The following is a 15,791-nucleotide window of genomic DNA, read 5'->3' on the forward strand; positions in this document are numbered from 1 at the left end:
AGATATTGTGTCCATGTATAACTAAAAAATATTTTAATAAGAAAAAAATCACTCATGACTGTGAAGAATAGAATTTACCTCAAATAAGTCATAGCCCTCAGATTCTTGTCTATCATATGGACGAATGATACCATCTTCCTGAATCAGGCGTGGGGGACGGAGGCTAGACACTTCCTCAGTTGATTCTGCTGCCCTGAATAAGAAAGCAGAAAAAGGGTAAGAAACTAAGTGAGAATCTTTCAAAATAATACAATTATACATGCTGATTAGACACATAAATATTTTATAAAAATTATCAGTAATTTTAAATAACTTGTCCAAGTTAAGACAAAAAAACATTAAATCCATGTTTATCTGACTCTAAGTTAGCCCTCTTTTCTTAAGGAAAAGAAAATGTCAAATAGTAAAAGCACAGATTGGATTATTTACTCTTTGTATCCTTGGTACCTTCGAATCACAAGTATGAGCAAACATTGAATAAAAGAGAAACTGAGCCATAAAAAATTATTTCTTATTCCTTTCTGGTAGCACTTTACCTTGTAAAGCTAAAAAGCTTCCAAAGAAACATAGAGCCTTAAGAGCAGGCAAAACATCTCATCTATCTATGCAGTCCTAGTACCAATTAGAACACAGAAACAGCTCACACACAACATGCTCTCCATACCTCTGAATGCCTTGGAAAGTACTACTGGCCATATCTATGATTCCACCAGTTGGACGAGCCACCGCACCCACAAGCCCTTTTCCAATTCCTTTAAAGAATCCAGCAGCTCCCTCCTTTTTGGCACCTTCAGAAAACCATAAATAATAAATATAAGATATTTTAAAATAAGCAAAGACCTGAGCCAAACTTGAAGTAGGACAGAAAAGCCTGAACACCTAAGGAGTTTTCAGGAAGCAGGATAATTGACTTCAGTCAGTCCAAATTCTCTGATCAGAGATTTTGGCAATTCTTTGAACTTTATAGCTAGTGGGAGGAGGGGTTTGGAGTTTTTACATGACAAGTGCTTTACTTCCACATCCTCTAGACCAGGAGTTTTGCAAGTTTTTTTTTTTTTTTTCCCCCTGCAAACCTGGCATTTACAAAAAGAGGAAACTACCAACCACCATATCCTCTGCATGCAGAAGTTTTTTCTTTTCTTTTTTGGTACTGGGAATTGAACTGGGGATGCTCAACCACTGATCTACATATGAAACCCTATTTTGTATTTTATTTAGAGACAGTGTCTTACTGAGTTACTTAGCACCTCACTTTTGCTGAGGCTGGCTTTGAATCTCAATCCTCCTGGAGCCTAAGCCTCCTGAGCTGCTGGGATTACAGATGTGTGCCACCTTGCCTGGCTAGAAGTTTTTTCTGACATCTCATGTAAGAAGCTTTCTGAGAAAAGGGGGGGATTTACAAGCCACAAATATGGTGGGGGTTTCTGCTTAATTAATGGTGGGGGTCTCTCGGTAGGGGGTCTCTGACCTACTTCAAATCCAGAAAACTTCAAGAATTTGAAATTCTGAACAAGTTAAATTTAATCTTAATGTGGTAAAATCGTGGTTCTCTAAGTGTTAAATGCAAATTCACCCTAGACCTCCTAAATCAGAAATTAGAAGGTGCGGGGACAGCAATCTATGTTTTAATAATCACTTCATCAAATCCTTAAGGCATGCTCAAGTTTCAGAACTATTGACTTAAGAGTTTAATCAGCATTTGTGACTGGAAGGTCTAAGAACTGACAGGAAAACCTTCTCTCTCTTTTTGTGTGTGTGTGTGTGTGTATGACAACCATCAAGATTTTTCAAGCAGTGTACTTTTAAAAATTATAACAACCTTATCGCAAAAGTTTTCACATGAAAGAAAACCTATGGCCATTAACAATCTTCCTCCATTCTCCATTTTCCCCTACCCTTCCTCACTTGATCCTACCACCTAGTTTACTTCCTTTCCCTGCTCCCTCCCCAGAGCTAGGAAACCATCTAGAGAAACTTCCTATCTTTATGGATTTTCCTATTCTGGATTTCAAACAAATGGAATCACTGAACATGTAGACAGACTACTGTACCTGGGCTCTTTTTGCTAAGTATCATGTTTTCAAGCATAGGTGTCTTTCATCTTGCAGCATGTATTAGTACCTGATTTCTTTTTATAACTAAACCCTATTCCATTGTATAGATATGCCATGTCTTAATTTATTCATTCATCAGGGGAGAGACATTTAAGATTTTTCTACATTTTGGCTACAGTGAATAATGCTATGAATATTCACATACAAGCTTTTGTTTGGACACCTTTTTCAGTTCTTTTGGATATATATATATATATTTGAGAAGAATGACTGAGTCATATGGTAACTCCAGGTTTAACCTTTTGAGGCAAAGCCAGATTATTTTTCTCCAACGTGACTGTACTTATTTATATTCCCACCAGCGGGGCATGAGAATCATATCTCTCCACATTCTCTTTAACACCTGACTTTAGTAGTAAGGGTAATGTAGTATCTCACTGTGGTTTGATTTACATCTCCCTGTGACCAATGAAATGTGTTTACTAGCCATCTGTATATCTTCTTTGGAGAAATGCCTATTCATGTCCTTTGCCTATTGAGTTATAAGAGTTCTTCACATACTCAAGATATAAGTCTCTTATAATTTGCAAAAATTTTCTCCCATCCTGCAGCTCTTTTCCTTTTCTTGTTGGTGCCCTTTGAGAAACAAATATGTTAAAATTTGATAATGTCCAGTTGATACACATCTAGAAAGGCTTTACCTAACCCAAAGTAATAAAAATTTATTTCTATATTTTCTTTTGAGTTTTATACTTCTGCTCTTATATTTATGCATTTAATCTATTCTGAGTTATATAGTTTCTCTCTTACATTTATGAATTTAATCATAAATATACAGTGTAGGTAAGGGTTCAATTTCATTTATCATGTGGATACGAGATGTCTCAGCACCATCTGTTAAAATGATCATTCTATTCTATAGAATGGACACAACCTAGTGTTCAAGGAATAGACTTATAGTCCTAAAAGGAATGGGAACCCCTGTCAAAGATCAATTAACCATAATTGTAAGGATTTATTTCTGGACTCTCAATTGTATCCCATTGATCTATTTGTCTATACTAATATCAGTATCAAGCTTAGCTTACTGCAGCTTTATACTGTAGTAAGTTTTAAAGTTCGAAAGTGTAAGTCCTTCAATTTTGCTCTTTTTTTTTGAGATTGCTTCTGCTAATTTAAGACTCTCCAATTTATACATAAATTTTAGATTCATCTTGTCAATTGCTGGACAGAAGTCACATGGGCTTTTGATAGGAATTACAACAGAGAGCACATTATTTTTTTTAATGGGAATAAAAACAAATAAAAAAACAAGCCAATTGCTATTGAGGGCCCCAAAGAATCTAGACTGTCGATGGAATTGTTGAAAACTGCACTCAAAGTCTAAATCACAGACAGTACTTAATCTTTCTGCTTTCTGAAGAAAATATATTACAGTTGAAGACTATGTATATAAAATAGAGTCCGTACTCTCTGCATTAAACATCTAGTAGTAACAACATCTGCTAGTCAAGCATCAGCTCTTCCAGCTCTGCACAGGAAGGAGCCATTCTCAACCTACCTTCCATAGGCTTTGTTATTATTCCCGTCACTCCACCAACAACTCCCTGAAAAAAAAAGAAAATCAGTCACAGCCTTGACTGAAGGGAAGGTGCTTTATTTCAAACCAACACTAGGGGTCTCTACACACATACTAGAAACGATTGCTTCTTAAAAAACAGGATTTGATAATGTGAACAACATGCACATATAAGTAAGCACTGTGATTTTATAAATATTAAATCACAGAAAATTTTAAATTAGAACACCTTACAGAAGTAAAATATTATAATAGAAAGAGCAGTAAATAAAAAGATTCTAACTCTGGTTCTGGTATATTCAGCTATATAATCCAGGCAGTTGATTCATTATCTTTAAGCCTCAATTTCTACATCAGTAAAAATGAGTAGAGTGAAATATCTCTAAGATCTAATTACAAATTTTAATGAGATTACTTTACAAATTAGTGAAAGTGTAGAAAACTGAAAATAAAGGAAACTCCCAAGAATAGCAAGTAACCCTGACAAAGCACTTTAGAGTATATAACAGACATTAAAAGTCACTGGCTCAAACACAGCAGTTGCAGTTTCCTAAAATTATTTCCAAACTTAAAATATTAAAGTACTTACATGTTCTTAATAATTTCAAGTAATGGTAATAACTAAAATTACTTTTATATTCTGTAAACACTTAGAAAGAGAACTGGACACACATTAAACTGAAAAGATTATATACCTTTAGAAAGCGGTGAGGGGTGATAAAGAATACTCTAGCTTTATCTATGTTGTTTTAATACTTTTTATTAAAAATAGAACTTAAATGTTCTTGTAATGATTTGTATGGAAAGAATTCACTCAGTACCTATATAATTAAGCAGTAGTCATATGTTATCTACATAAGTTTAGAAGATTTAAAAAGCAATGAAAGGCAGTTCCTGGTTTATCACTTAAGTTTAATACATTCCTTGCACAGAAATGGATGACTAGAGGACTAAATCTGCTTCTCAAGAGCCCTTCCTCCCTCTAATATCACCATTATCATATTCCCCTGATGCTCACTTCCTCCCCTTCCACACTAGGGCTAAGGTGCCATCAATTAGAGATACCCCAGTCCAAATGGAAAACTATGTTGGGGATTTGGGAATAGCACTGGTGGAGCCAGGGAGGAAGGAGAGCAAAAAGGAAACCACAGCTCCCAAAGTTATCACTATTGCTACTCTGACAGACCTAGACTTACAAGTGGCATTCTAAGTTTCAAATGATAGCTAGAGTGCATATTTTAAAGTATACATATATAAAAGTCGAGGGTTTTTTGAAGAGTCAGCTGGAGACTTACTCGCAGAAAGCCCTTCCCTCCTCTGGCCAGGCTGTCTCCAAAATCTTTAGGCTGTCGACCCATCTCTTCTCTTCTTTTTTGCTGATATTCCTTGTCCATTGTAATTGCTGCCAAACCTTTCCCAACAGAACCTGTGATTCGAGATACAACTCCTGCTGCACCACCTACAAAAAGGCCCAGGAGAGTGAGTCACATTGTTTCTTTAGAAAACCATCATCACAGTACATAATATACAACTGTTTTAAACTAACAGGTGCTTAAAATCCTCATATGCAAAAATGTAGAAATTATTTTTTGCCATTTATCAAGAAGAGGAATAAACTTATTTAAATAAAGTACAGTGATTCAACACCATCAAGTTATACTAAAAAATCAGCAGGCTACTTTAATTTTCCATTTAAAAATAAGGAAATATACACCCACATAGGTGATACATACCTACTGTGTGTCCAAAGAGACTTCTTACTCCAATCACTAATCCTTCAGCAAATTCTTCAGGGCCTTGAACAGCACCCTGGCTCAAAGAAAAGTTTACTACTTAAAATTTAAATTAGTTTAAGACTTTCAATCTAATATTTCAGGGTTTCTGTGAAGACATAGAATGTGTTATGATCCATAAAGACTGGGATGCAACAATTTTTATCCTGTATCCCAAATAATGACACCACACCCACTGTGATAGAAAATATTTTAAAAACACATGACCTCAGAGGATTCCATAAGATAACAAATTTAACAGGTGTGAATCATAGGCTTTAATTACAATCTGAAGTTGGCCTTCCAGTACAAAGTTCCTTTAGAATGCTCAAACTGACTACACTAGCAATAGACTGAGTCCACATATTTTGGACTCTTTGTTCTTTCATTTATTCTTTCTGTGTTGTCCTATTAAAACCCTCACTATACTAGGCTCCTGAACAAGTCTGTTGAAAGCTTGAATATGAAGCAAAGTCAATTTTTAATGCCCCATTAATCCTTTTGTGGAAGACATGGGCACATTTATTGCATAGAAGAGCACTAGACATGCTCATTTAGTTTTAAAATAACCTTTCAATATCATCTCAAGTACTTTTAAATAAAAATGTAAAATTGATTTTAAGTATTTAAACATTATTCAATTCCTAGATACAATTAAAATACAAATTATTATTTGTCAATAAAAATAGACTATCCATTTTTCTATATGTATACTGAAATTAAAAAAACAATACCTGGAAGGGTTCATAGAACAATGCTTCAACTCCTTCAGACAGACCTCTAATTAATCCAAATGGGTTTCCAAGCACATCTAAGCCCAACACAAGGACATACATCTGTTTTAAAAACTAAAGAAGAAAAAAAACCAGTAAATTAAGTTATTTACTACTGTTGACAGAAACAACATCAAGCCACACTTAATAGGAAAAAAGTGGGGATGCTGACTAAATTAGGTTTGTGTTTTCAGGCAAGCTGTGTAGAACAACAACTACATACATTACCAGATCTTCAACAATGTAAGTACAAGGCACTGTGTTACACTTTACATGGAGCTCTCAAATTAGACAGAACTAAGTTTAAGGCACAGTCTGTTAATAAGCAGTTATGTGACCTTGGACAAGTCACTTAGTCTCTATCAGCCTCAGCCTTTTCATCTATTAACACAGGAGGTTATACTCATGTTGCATGGTGAGAATATATATTAAATGAACATGTAATTCAGTAATTGTTAGTTGTTTTTATTATTGTATTATCATCACTAATGAACTACATGAGGAATAATTATTAACTGAAAAAAATGGACAATATAACTTATTTGAACACATAATAATAATGTCTATACTACTATAGGTGAAAAGATTTTCCAGCAGAAGATGGAAAAAGAAATATCACCATGCAGCTCCATGGCACAGCAATGGTACCTGAGTGGCCTGAAACAACTATTTTTTGTATACACATCCAAACCATGAAGTGACTGATGCAAAGGAAGGAAACTGCTTAGAATTCCTCCTACAACTCCACTAGACTACATTTAGAAACTGCTGTCACCGAATAATTTAAGTTAATGATTCCAAAGTTACTATTATTTCCCAAAGTTGAAAAGGTATTACTGCAAAGGGAAAATAGCATGGGAGTAAATTTTTAAAAGGTATATAAAGAGTGGTAGAAGAAAGAGAAATTAATCATTTAAGAAATCACTAAGTATTGAGATTACAAATTGAGGTAAATATGTAAACATTACCACACACTATACAATCACATACAAATATTTTGCTTAAATATTTTATGAAGTATATTCCTTATGAGCTACTAAGATGGGAAATTACCTGCTCACTGTAATGCCGAACAACACTCCACATGAGCTGATCTCGCTTGTAAAACTGGTATCGAATTTCATAATAAGCAAGTCTGGGAGGAGAAAAAGGAAAGATTCGATGATATTAAGATTATTTTCTGAACAACTGTATGATATATGATATGTCAAAATCAATGTAATGTTTTGAGCAACCAATAAATTTCTGATGTTTAAAATAAAAAAAAAGATTATTTTCTGAAAGAAAAAAGGATTTGAAATTTCAGCAATAACTGAAATAATTAGTCATAGTTATTTCTTTCACAATTAACTTTGTATATCTGCCACATACAATTTATGGTTGATGTCTTATCATTATGGTAACAAAATTATTATAAATATAGTATGGTCTCATAAGTTTGTCATAAACAAAAAGTAATAGTTTTAAAAAGTCAACAATCATCCACCCATACCATAATTTTTAAGTTTGTTCTTCTCATTTCCCACTTTGAATTCTTTCTTTTCTGTGCAACTATAAAGTATCTAAAACATTTTGTATGCCACTTTTATTCTAAACATTGTGCAAACATATTTCTCTATATCTTTATTCAAAACTCCTATGTCATCATTTTGAGCAGATGCCTAGCATTCCATTTTGTGGTGGTGCCATAAAGAACAATGGTCAGACATGCCCAATTTCTGGTTTAAAAAAAAAAAAAAACAATTAATGTTACCATGTGTATATTTTATGTAACTCTCTGGTTGCATTTCAAAGTTTCTTAAACTGAATTCCCCCATAAAACAATTACTAAAGGAAAGATAACAATAACATATGTGTGATATATACAATGTATATATTTATGATGTAAATGTAATATCTCAACAGACACTCACATCCTTCCATTCATACCAAGAGAATAAAAAAGTGCACACTTCTTAGATCCAATTCGATCTAGTACTAGGATTACTCATATTTTGAAATCTTTGACAAATTATATATATTGTAAAAATAAAGTCGGACAACTCCAATACCTGTCAATCCTGATCTGCTTTGTAAATTATCTCTTATTTTCCTATGGCTATTATCTTTAAATCTTTTCATCAATGCTCAATATTAAGATGATTTATCACCTCTATCATAATTATCAGTATTTTCCAGTTTTTTCCTTAATTATTTTCACCAATTTTGCTATGAAGTGGTCTCTCTCTCTCTCTCACTTTGCAGCGATGGGTGTCAAATGCAGGACCTTGCACAACCTAGGCTAGAGCTCTACCATTGAGTTATATCTCCATAATTTTTATGTAGTCAAAATATCTTGTATTTTTTTCTCAGTGCTTTTAAGCTTGAAAGGACTTCTCAAAACTTGATAATAATTAACTTCTCTTAAGTCTCTTCACTTTGAATTTTGTATTTTATCCTTCATTTCCTCTGAAATTTAGTGCACATGTCAGATGAGAATACTCTAAATTGACTTTTTTGTATTCCCAAGTAACTAGTTGTTCTAATACCTTAGTTAAATATTGAATTCAAATAATGATTGAATGTACATTTATCTGTCACACATAAACATTCTCACATTAAATGTAGCAAGGAGTTCTTATTTCCAACTTTGCTAAATGGTTATACTGAAATCTTTCCCAACTGCTACATATTTCTAAATATAACTATTTTAAAATACAGTTCCTTTACAATATTCTATACTAAAATAATTCCATTTTTATTCTACATTCATGCATTATCTAGATATGAGTATCACAAAAATTCACCCTTAATTGTAACAAATAAAATAAGCATACCTAAAGTACATAAAGAAATGAACCAAACTCTTCAAGTATGAGTAGTAAGAGTCATCTATTTTCTAGTCTAATGTGGTACAATGGAGAGGATATCCAGGAACATAACCTTGGCACAAATGGTACAAATGCTTTCCAATGAACTTTAACAAAAAAGTCTTACTTGAATATAAGGTCATCCACATCAGTTAGAGTAGCACCTATGCTTTTCAACAGCAGGTTAATAGAATGAATTGCAATCATTTCCTGTTTTTCTTTATCTGATTCTTCACCTCCAGAACCCAAAGACAGACTCAAATGCAACTAAAAGAAAAATCATGTTCAATAAATGAAACATAAAAACAAAAAAATTAAATACTTAGGTACCAGACTAACTGATGCAACCAAATGTATCCTTCAAAATTAATTTGATTCCCAATCAATCTATTCCTGTGAACATTACACAGAATATACTTTTGATTCTCATTTTTTTGGATAAAATTACAGTCTAACTCAAAAAGAAAGATCTATTTGAAGTATAAATACCATTTTCATATGGAGGAGAGCTTTCACAAAAATGGCATAATCATCTTAAGAAGAAAAACATGTCACAAGTAGTCTGCCATCAGAACAATGGATATTATTTATTTTCAATTAAGGTAAATCATTTGTGGAAAAATTGAGATAATAACTGATATAACTATGTCACAACAATAACATGACAAATATGGTAATAGTTAGCAAGTTGCCAAATAAGCTTTTAAAAGAGTAATAAGGTTTTCAACTTCCATAGATGCTAAGAGCCACAGCCAAGTAATATGATGCATGGCATTTTTGGTTGAAAGGTGATGCCAGCTAGCCATTGAGATGATATGATTATGTTAAGATTTGCATTCATATGGATATTGGACTCCTGCTGTTCACCTAGGCCTGCTAAGGGACTCCTGGAAAGTTCCCATTGGAGGAACTTCCTCTGGGGTTCTGGGAGAACGCCATGTGAGTGGATCGGCAATCCTGGGCGCGGGCGCCTATGGGCATTGGCGGCAGTTTCAAAAATAAAGTTTGTTCCTGCTTGAGTGGCTCCTGATTTTGTGCCCAGCCAGACTGTGGCACATAGACACTCCCACTGATTACTTAAATGTGGGATTTTCCCATTTCCATCTGGCTTACATTCTTTGCAGTATCAACACTGGCGTATAGTGCAAGAACACATATATAAAAGATAATTCAACATGACAAATAAAGTTGATCACTCTCCTTTCTCATTCTGCATTTTTTAGGCATTTTACCTAAATGATGTAGAGCTCGAGTAGAATGGACATAGGGTGAGGCCAGGAAAACCTGGCTGTTTTTTCTTTAATGTGGATTAACCATGTGTAAAGTCAGGGAGTGTTGAGGTCCAGGAAGATAATCTCAGGTGGAGAGAGCTCCTACTTTTCCCTAAGGCAAAATCACTCAGCACTAAGAAAATAACTGTGGCTCATTATTCGACTTCATGGCACAATTCCCAGTGTGCCTAAAAACATGAGTAAGTAAATGACCTTTAATACTCCTCAAGATTATAAATTCCATGAAGTTATTTTGTACCTCCATGGCAATTTTATAACAGGCATTCAGTAAATTTTTGTTGAAGGTATTGTTTAACCCCATAAATAACTGATTTTCATTTACTCCTAAGAAATTGTGTATAATATATCATATAAAACAATATAAATCTTACACTTGATACTGTTGCTATGTCTGATACCATCAAACATATATATAAATTTAAAAGAATTCTATTTTATAAATCCATTCATTTAGCTGGATAGACTAAAAATGAAACTGAAACTGCTATCAACAGTTTTTGAGAATGTAAAGGATCATCGATATTTTAAAGAGTTACTTAATTGTAAATCTGGCCCATTACACAAGTTCAGAGCATTATGGTTGATAGCATTTGTATATTTGCTAGCTGTAGTCTTCCCCTGTAAAAGCAAAAACAACAAAAAGGGAAAAGGAAATGGGTTCATAAAGCACAAAATCAGGCAAGTGAAAGGTATCCAATTTTCCACTTCCTTAGCTACAAACAAATTCTGGAAATGAGAAGAACACCCCATGAACAGTATACTACTGACTTCACCGTTTTCACATTCTGGTCAGAGCACTCATGGCTTACTGTTTAGACAGTGCTAGTAGTTACAAAGTGCAACCAAAACATTAAACCTTGGTGAGTACTGCTATGCTTAATTAAGAAGTTAGCTTCTTCCTTGAATAAAGAGGTGATTAATTCAAGACTAGAGAACATGATCTGATAGTTTTTCTGTGAGAATTACGACTGACATATGTTACAGAGAATTGTCTTAATTATTATGATTAATCAAACAAAGTTCCTGGCAAATAATGTGATGAAACAAATAAGAAGCTACCTTTAAACACAGACCCTTTAAAAGTTCTAAAACAATTTCACTAAATTTTCAAGATAATTATTATAACAAACCTTAACAGGAGATATATGGAAATGTTCAAAGAAACTAAGAATTGACATATCAGTCATTGATGTCTCCATTAATTCTGCGTTTAAAGCATCGATATCTTGTTGGATTAATTTTGTCTGAAAGAAATTAAATAGAAAAATGTAAAATTTTTTATCTACTATAATTTCCTTAGAAACTTTTTATCTACTATAATTTGATTTAAATTTTTTAACTTTATATTTTTCCCAAGGAATAAAAATCATTACCCGTTTTCTTTCAGCTTCTGGATCAGTTGTTGGGGTGAACAGTGCAACAATAGCTCCAAGAAATCCTTGATCAACTTTTAAGGCCATTTCTTGAATAAGGACCATAAAATACCTATGGAAAAAAAAATTAAGATGGAAAAGGGTTTCAATCAATCCTGGTGATTTTCAATGTTAAAACTATGATTTTATCAAAGTCCACAGTAAGATCTTATTTCTTTGTCTCTTAAAAATCATGTTAATAAGATTGAAGTCTACTTAGATTGATACTTTCAGTACACTAAAAACTTCACTGAGGTAGTACAGAGGTACTGAGTAATACTGAGGTAATATACGGTATTAATATCACTCAGAAGTCCCAAGCACTCAAATGTATCATGTCACAGTAAACATAATTATAATTAGAAAATGCAGCACGAATCACCTAATTTTTAAAGTGTATAGCAAGTGCTTGAAAGAAGACAGCTCACAAATACATACTTCATTTCTTTTTCACTATTTTATATTCTAATTGTAGTTACAAAGAGGAGAAGGTGTTTGAAGGAATTCTACATTTTAAAATATGTACTATTATATAAATACTTATAAAAAATTATTCAACCTAAAGTACATTAATAGATTCAGTTGGAAAATAATTTTTATACAGAAGTCATTTTCAAAAAGAGTAATATTTAGTTTCAAAACAGATTGTTTTAAATTCCTTTAGATAAACAGCAGAAATCTTTCTTACTTGAATTGTAAGACTTTGCTGTACTCATTAAATCGTGTGATGATACTCACATCAATGAAAGGTTTGGGCTCTAAAAGAAAAAAAATAATAAAGGTGAAATTATCAAAGCTTAATACTAGGTCAAACTAAAGTCTAACTTCTATGAATAAGGTATACCTGTATTTCTTTTGTTTTTTACCTGAGTCCAAAGCAATAGATTTTGGAGGGGCCACAGGATGAAATACAACAGGGAACATTGTACCTGGTAACTGATTATCAACCTGAAAGAAAAGGAAATCAACTGAGCAAAATTTAAAATTATTTAGACATAAACTTTCAGTTTCACAGGTATTATGAAAAACATTAATTTAATCTTAACTATCAGCACATACATATGGTACCAATAAAATTTTTACTTTAAATCTGTAAAACTTTTTATACACTTCAGAAAGGACAAGCCATTATATAAAATAACAGCTTAAGAATTGTACATCATTAATGCAAATATCTGTATCTGGATCACACAGGATTTCAACGTTCTATAGTTTAAATAAAATACAAGAACAGACTGAACATGAAAACATAGGATAGGCAGAAATAAGAAAAAGAATTAAAATGTCCTAAATAATACTTAATGGTTAAAAGGAAGTACAGAAGGGAGGCTTTGAGACAGTAAGCAAGCAAGTCCCCAAAAATAACTTCCAATAAAGCCCTGCTCTTTGGTAGGAAGAATGGGTGAACAAAATCTTATTTGGAATCCCTTAAAAAATTTCAAGAAAAATTTAAAAATCACATAATCTCAGTCTAAGAAAATACTCTTGGCAGGTTAAATGGTCAACTCAGTCTCACAATGGTTACACAGTCTCTGGACTTGGACTGTGGGTGAGATGCTGAATCCATGGAATATAAAAACAAAAAGAATAGATACAACTTATGGGTTGTATGTATGTATGTATGTATGTATTTATTTATTTATGTGCCGAGGACCTCACACATGATAAACATGCACTTCACCACTAAGCCACACTCCCAGGCACCCAAAAATTGCCTATTTCAATGTAGGTTATAACAATATAAAAAAGAAATTTCATTTCCAAGATTCCTAAAGTGATTAGAACATCCATTTAATTGAGGATGACAATCTTACCTGAAGCCAGTACAACCTGGCCCTTAAACTTCTCTGGTGAGGAGACTGCTTAAATTCAACTTGAATTCCTGATAAAAAGTCTCGTTTAATAGGGCACCGAATAGGAAGACGCATTTCCATTGGAACTTTACCAAAATTTACCTAGGGAGAAAAAAAAGCACATTTTTTTTCTCGGATGAGTTACCCTATTTTAAATATCTGTTTCTTCATCAGGCAGAAAGAAAAGGTTATTTTTATCTCAACAAAAGAGATAACTATATTAAGGTGATCTATTAAGATTTCTGAAGTAGAAGCCACCACTTTTCTAGCAAATTACTAGAAAAAGAAGAATTCTATAAGTTTTCAATTATAGAAGTAATACTTAAAAATTATTTATATAAAAAATTTAACAGTAAAGGAAAATTCCAGCTAATTCTAAACAACCTTTGTTACACAGCAAATAATTAATGGCTTATTTATCCTTGACACTAGTGATATAGTTTATTTTTCACTGAAGCACAGCCAATACTAATTGGGGCATTCACAGAGAATGTAACAAACTCAATCTTCAGATATTAAAGACAAAGAGAAGCCAAAGTATATGACTAAACCAGATTGAGCTAAAAACCGCTGTCAAGCTTCTGGAGTCTTCTTGGAGTAAAGATAACATTTTATTTCAGCTTTGTAAGGTATCCTAGAGAGCACACCTTTATTTGTGGATATCTACCCACATCCAACAATCATTCAGTGAAACAATTTAATTGAGCAGGATTCATTATTTTTCATCAATGAAATACATAAAGCAGTCTTTATTTAACAATATACAGGTATCAGTTGAAATATAAGAGAAAAAAAATTTCAATAAGCAATCATGATTTCCCCACAGTATTACTAAAAACAAGTTCCAAGAAAATGGTTTGTAAATAGAACAAATTGTAAAAACAAAGACTTAAAGCATGCTTAATAGTATGAGTTAATAACATTTTAATTCAAAATACACTAGCAATCCTACTACTAAATAAGAGTTTATTTACTAATATGTAAATTAATTTCTGCACACAGTGAGCATTAAAGTTTTCTTTATTCCCAACAACAAAATAAACAAAGAAAAACTATAAAACTATGAACTACAAACATATAATGCTTAAAACAAAAATATTTTGGCATACCTCAAAATTACTGTCTAGCTTAATCCAGCCACGGTCTCGTGATACTTGATATTTCTGATATGACTGTTCCAGTAAGATTATCTGCTTTTGACTAAAAGGCTTCCATTTCTGCTTTGGTTTCATCTCCCAAACAACACCAGAACTAAGATAATTCACACACACAAAAATTAAATTAGAAATACATATATTTAAGTTTGTGGAACTACTATTCAACTCCAGATTAATGTGACTGACTACTAGTTAACCATGGAAATTGTATTCATACAAGAGATTTTTTAAATACCAAACTATAACTGTGTAAAGATACATAAGGAATAGGGTCAGGAGAAAATATTTTTCAATCACACTCTGATATCAATCAATTCAAGTATTGGCAGACTTTTTCTTCAAAGGGCAATGATGTTTTTAGGTATTGTGGGCTGACACAAAATCAAGATTATACTGTATGTAGTTAAATATCAAGAAAAAAAAACTTCCATAAATTTTCTGAGGAAATTTAAAATATAAAATAACAATTGAGTATAATTTTTTAAAACATAGGTCTATTAGATAAAAATATTATTCTATTAATGTTTCTTAATATTAAAATCCACTACAAATATTCATCTGTTAATGCTGATGTGTAATGAATATCTACAATGTCTTTTCACACAGATATTGCTGAATACTGATATATTTTATTTTTTAATTACTTTAATATATTACCTGAAGGCATTTATAAAATTCTACCTATTTCCTTCTCTTGATATTTGCTTTTTTAGCCTATTAATACCTTACAGGTCAATCATTTCCAGTGGAAGATTAAAAATTCTCAATTGCAAAAATTGATTCTGAAATGTAGAAATTTTTTTTTGAATTTATATTAAAATCAGAAAAAAAATGTTGCTGGAACTGAAGGTGCAGGTCATAATTGAATCAGACATGATTCAATTAATTCCTTGTTGGTTAAAAACTCCATGGGACTGATGATGATTAAGTCCAGGGCACTTCATGAAGTTCACTATTGGACACTACAAGTTTGACAACACATGGCAGATTCAAATATTTTCCATAAAAATCTGCTGATAAATATATAATATAAAACATACACTTGAAGTG

At 32.5% G+C, this 15,791-nt stretch overlaps 1 protein-coding gene across 2 annotated transcripts in view; it reads right to left on the minus strand.

Annotated features, from left to right (window-relative positions):
- The window catches only part of Vps13c (vacuolar protein sorting 13 homolog C), a 171,100-nt gene that overhangs the window by 16,250 nt on the left and 139,059 nt on the right, over positions 1-15,791 (minus strand). For both annotated transcript variants that reach the window (XM_026384841.2, XM_026384843.2), the window contains exons 66-79: positions 14,694-14,835; positions 13,546-13,686; positions 12,598-12,679; positions 12,420-12,489; positions 11,693-11,804; positions 11,450-11,563; positions 9,155-9,294; positions 7,232-7,313; positions 6,140-6,253; positions 5,367-5,442; positions 4,929-5,092; positions 3,616-3,661; positions 665-788; positions 79-193 (exon numbers count right to left, since the gene is read on the minus strand). In XM_026384841.2, the coding sequence (XP_026240626.2) occupies positions 79-193; positions 665-788; positions 3,616-3,661; positions 4,929-5,092; positions 5,367-5,442; positions 6,140-6,253; positions 7,232-7,313; positions 9,155-9,294; positions 11,450-11,563; positions 11,693-11,804; positions 12,420-12,489; positions 12,598-12,679; positions 13,546-13,686; positions 14,694-14,835 (1,522 nt within the window). The remainder of the gene's footprint in view (positions 1-78; positions 194-664; positions 789-3,615; positions 3,662-4,928; positions 5,093-5,366; positions 5,443-6,139; positions 6,254-7,231; positions 7,314-9,154; positions 9,295-11,449; positions 11,564-11,692; positions 11,805-12,419; positions 12,490-12,597; positions 12,680-13,545; positions 13,687-14,693; positions 14,836-15,791) is intronic.

This window comes from Urocitellus parryii, chromosome 6, assembly GCF_045843805.1.
Source record: "Urocitellus parryii isolate mUroPar1 chromosome 6, mUroPar1.hap1, whole genome shotgun sequence".
Classification (NCBI taxonomy): domain Eukaryota; kingdom Metazoa; phylum Chordata; class Mammalia; order Rodentia; family Sciuridae; genus Urocitellus; species Urocitellus parryii.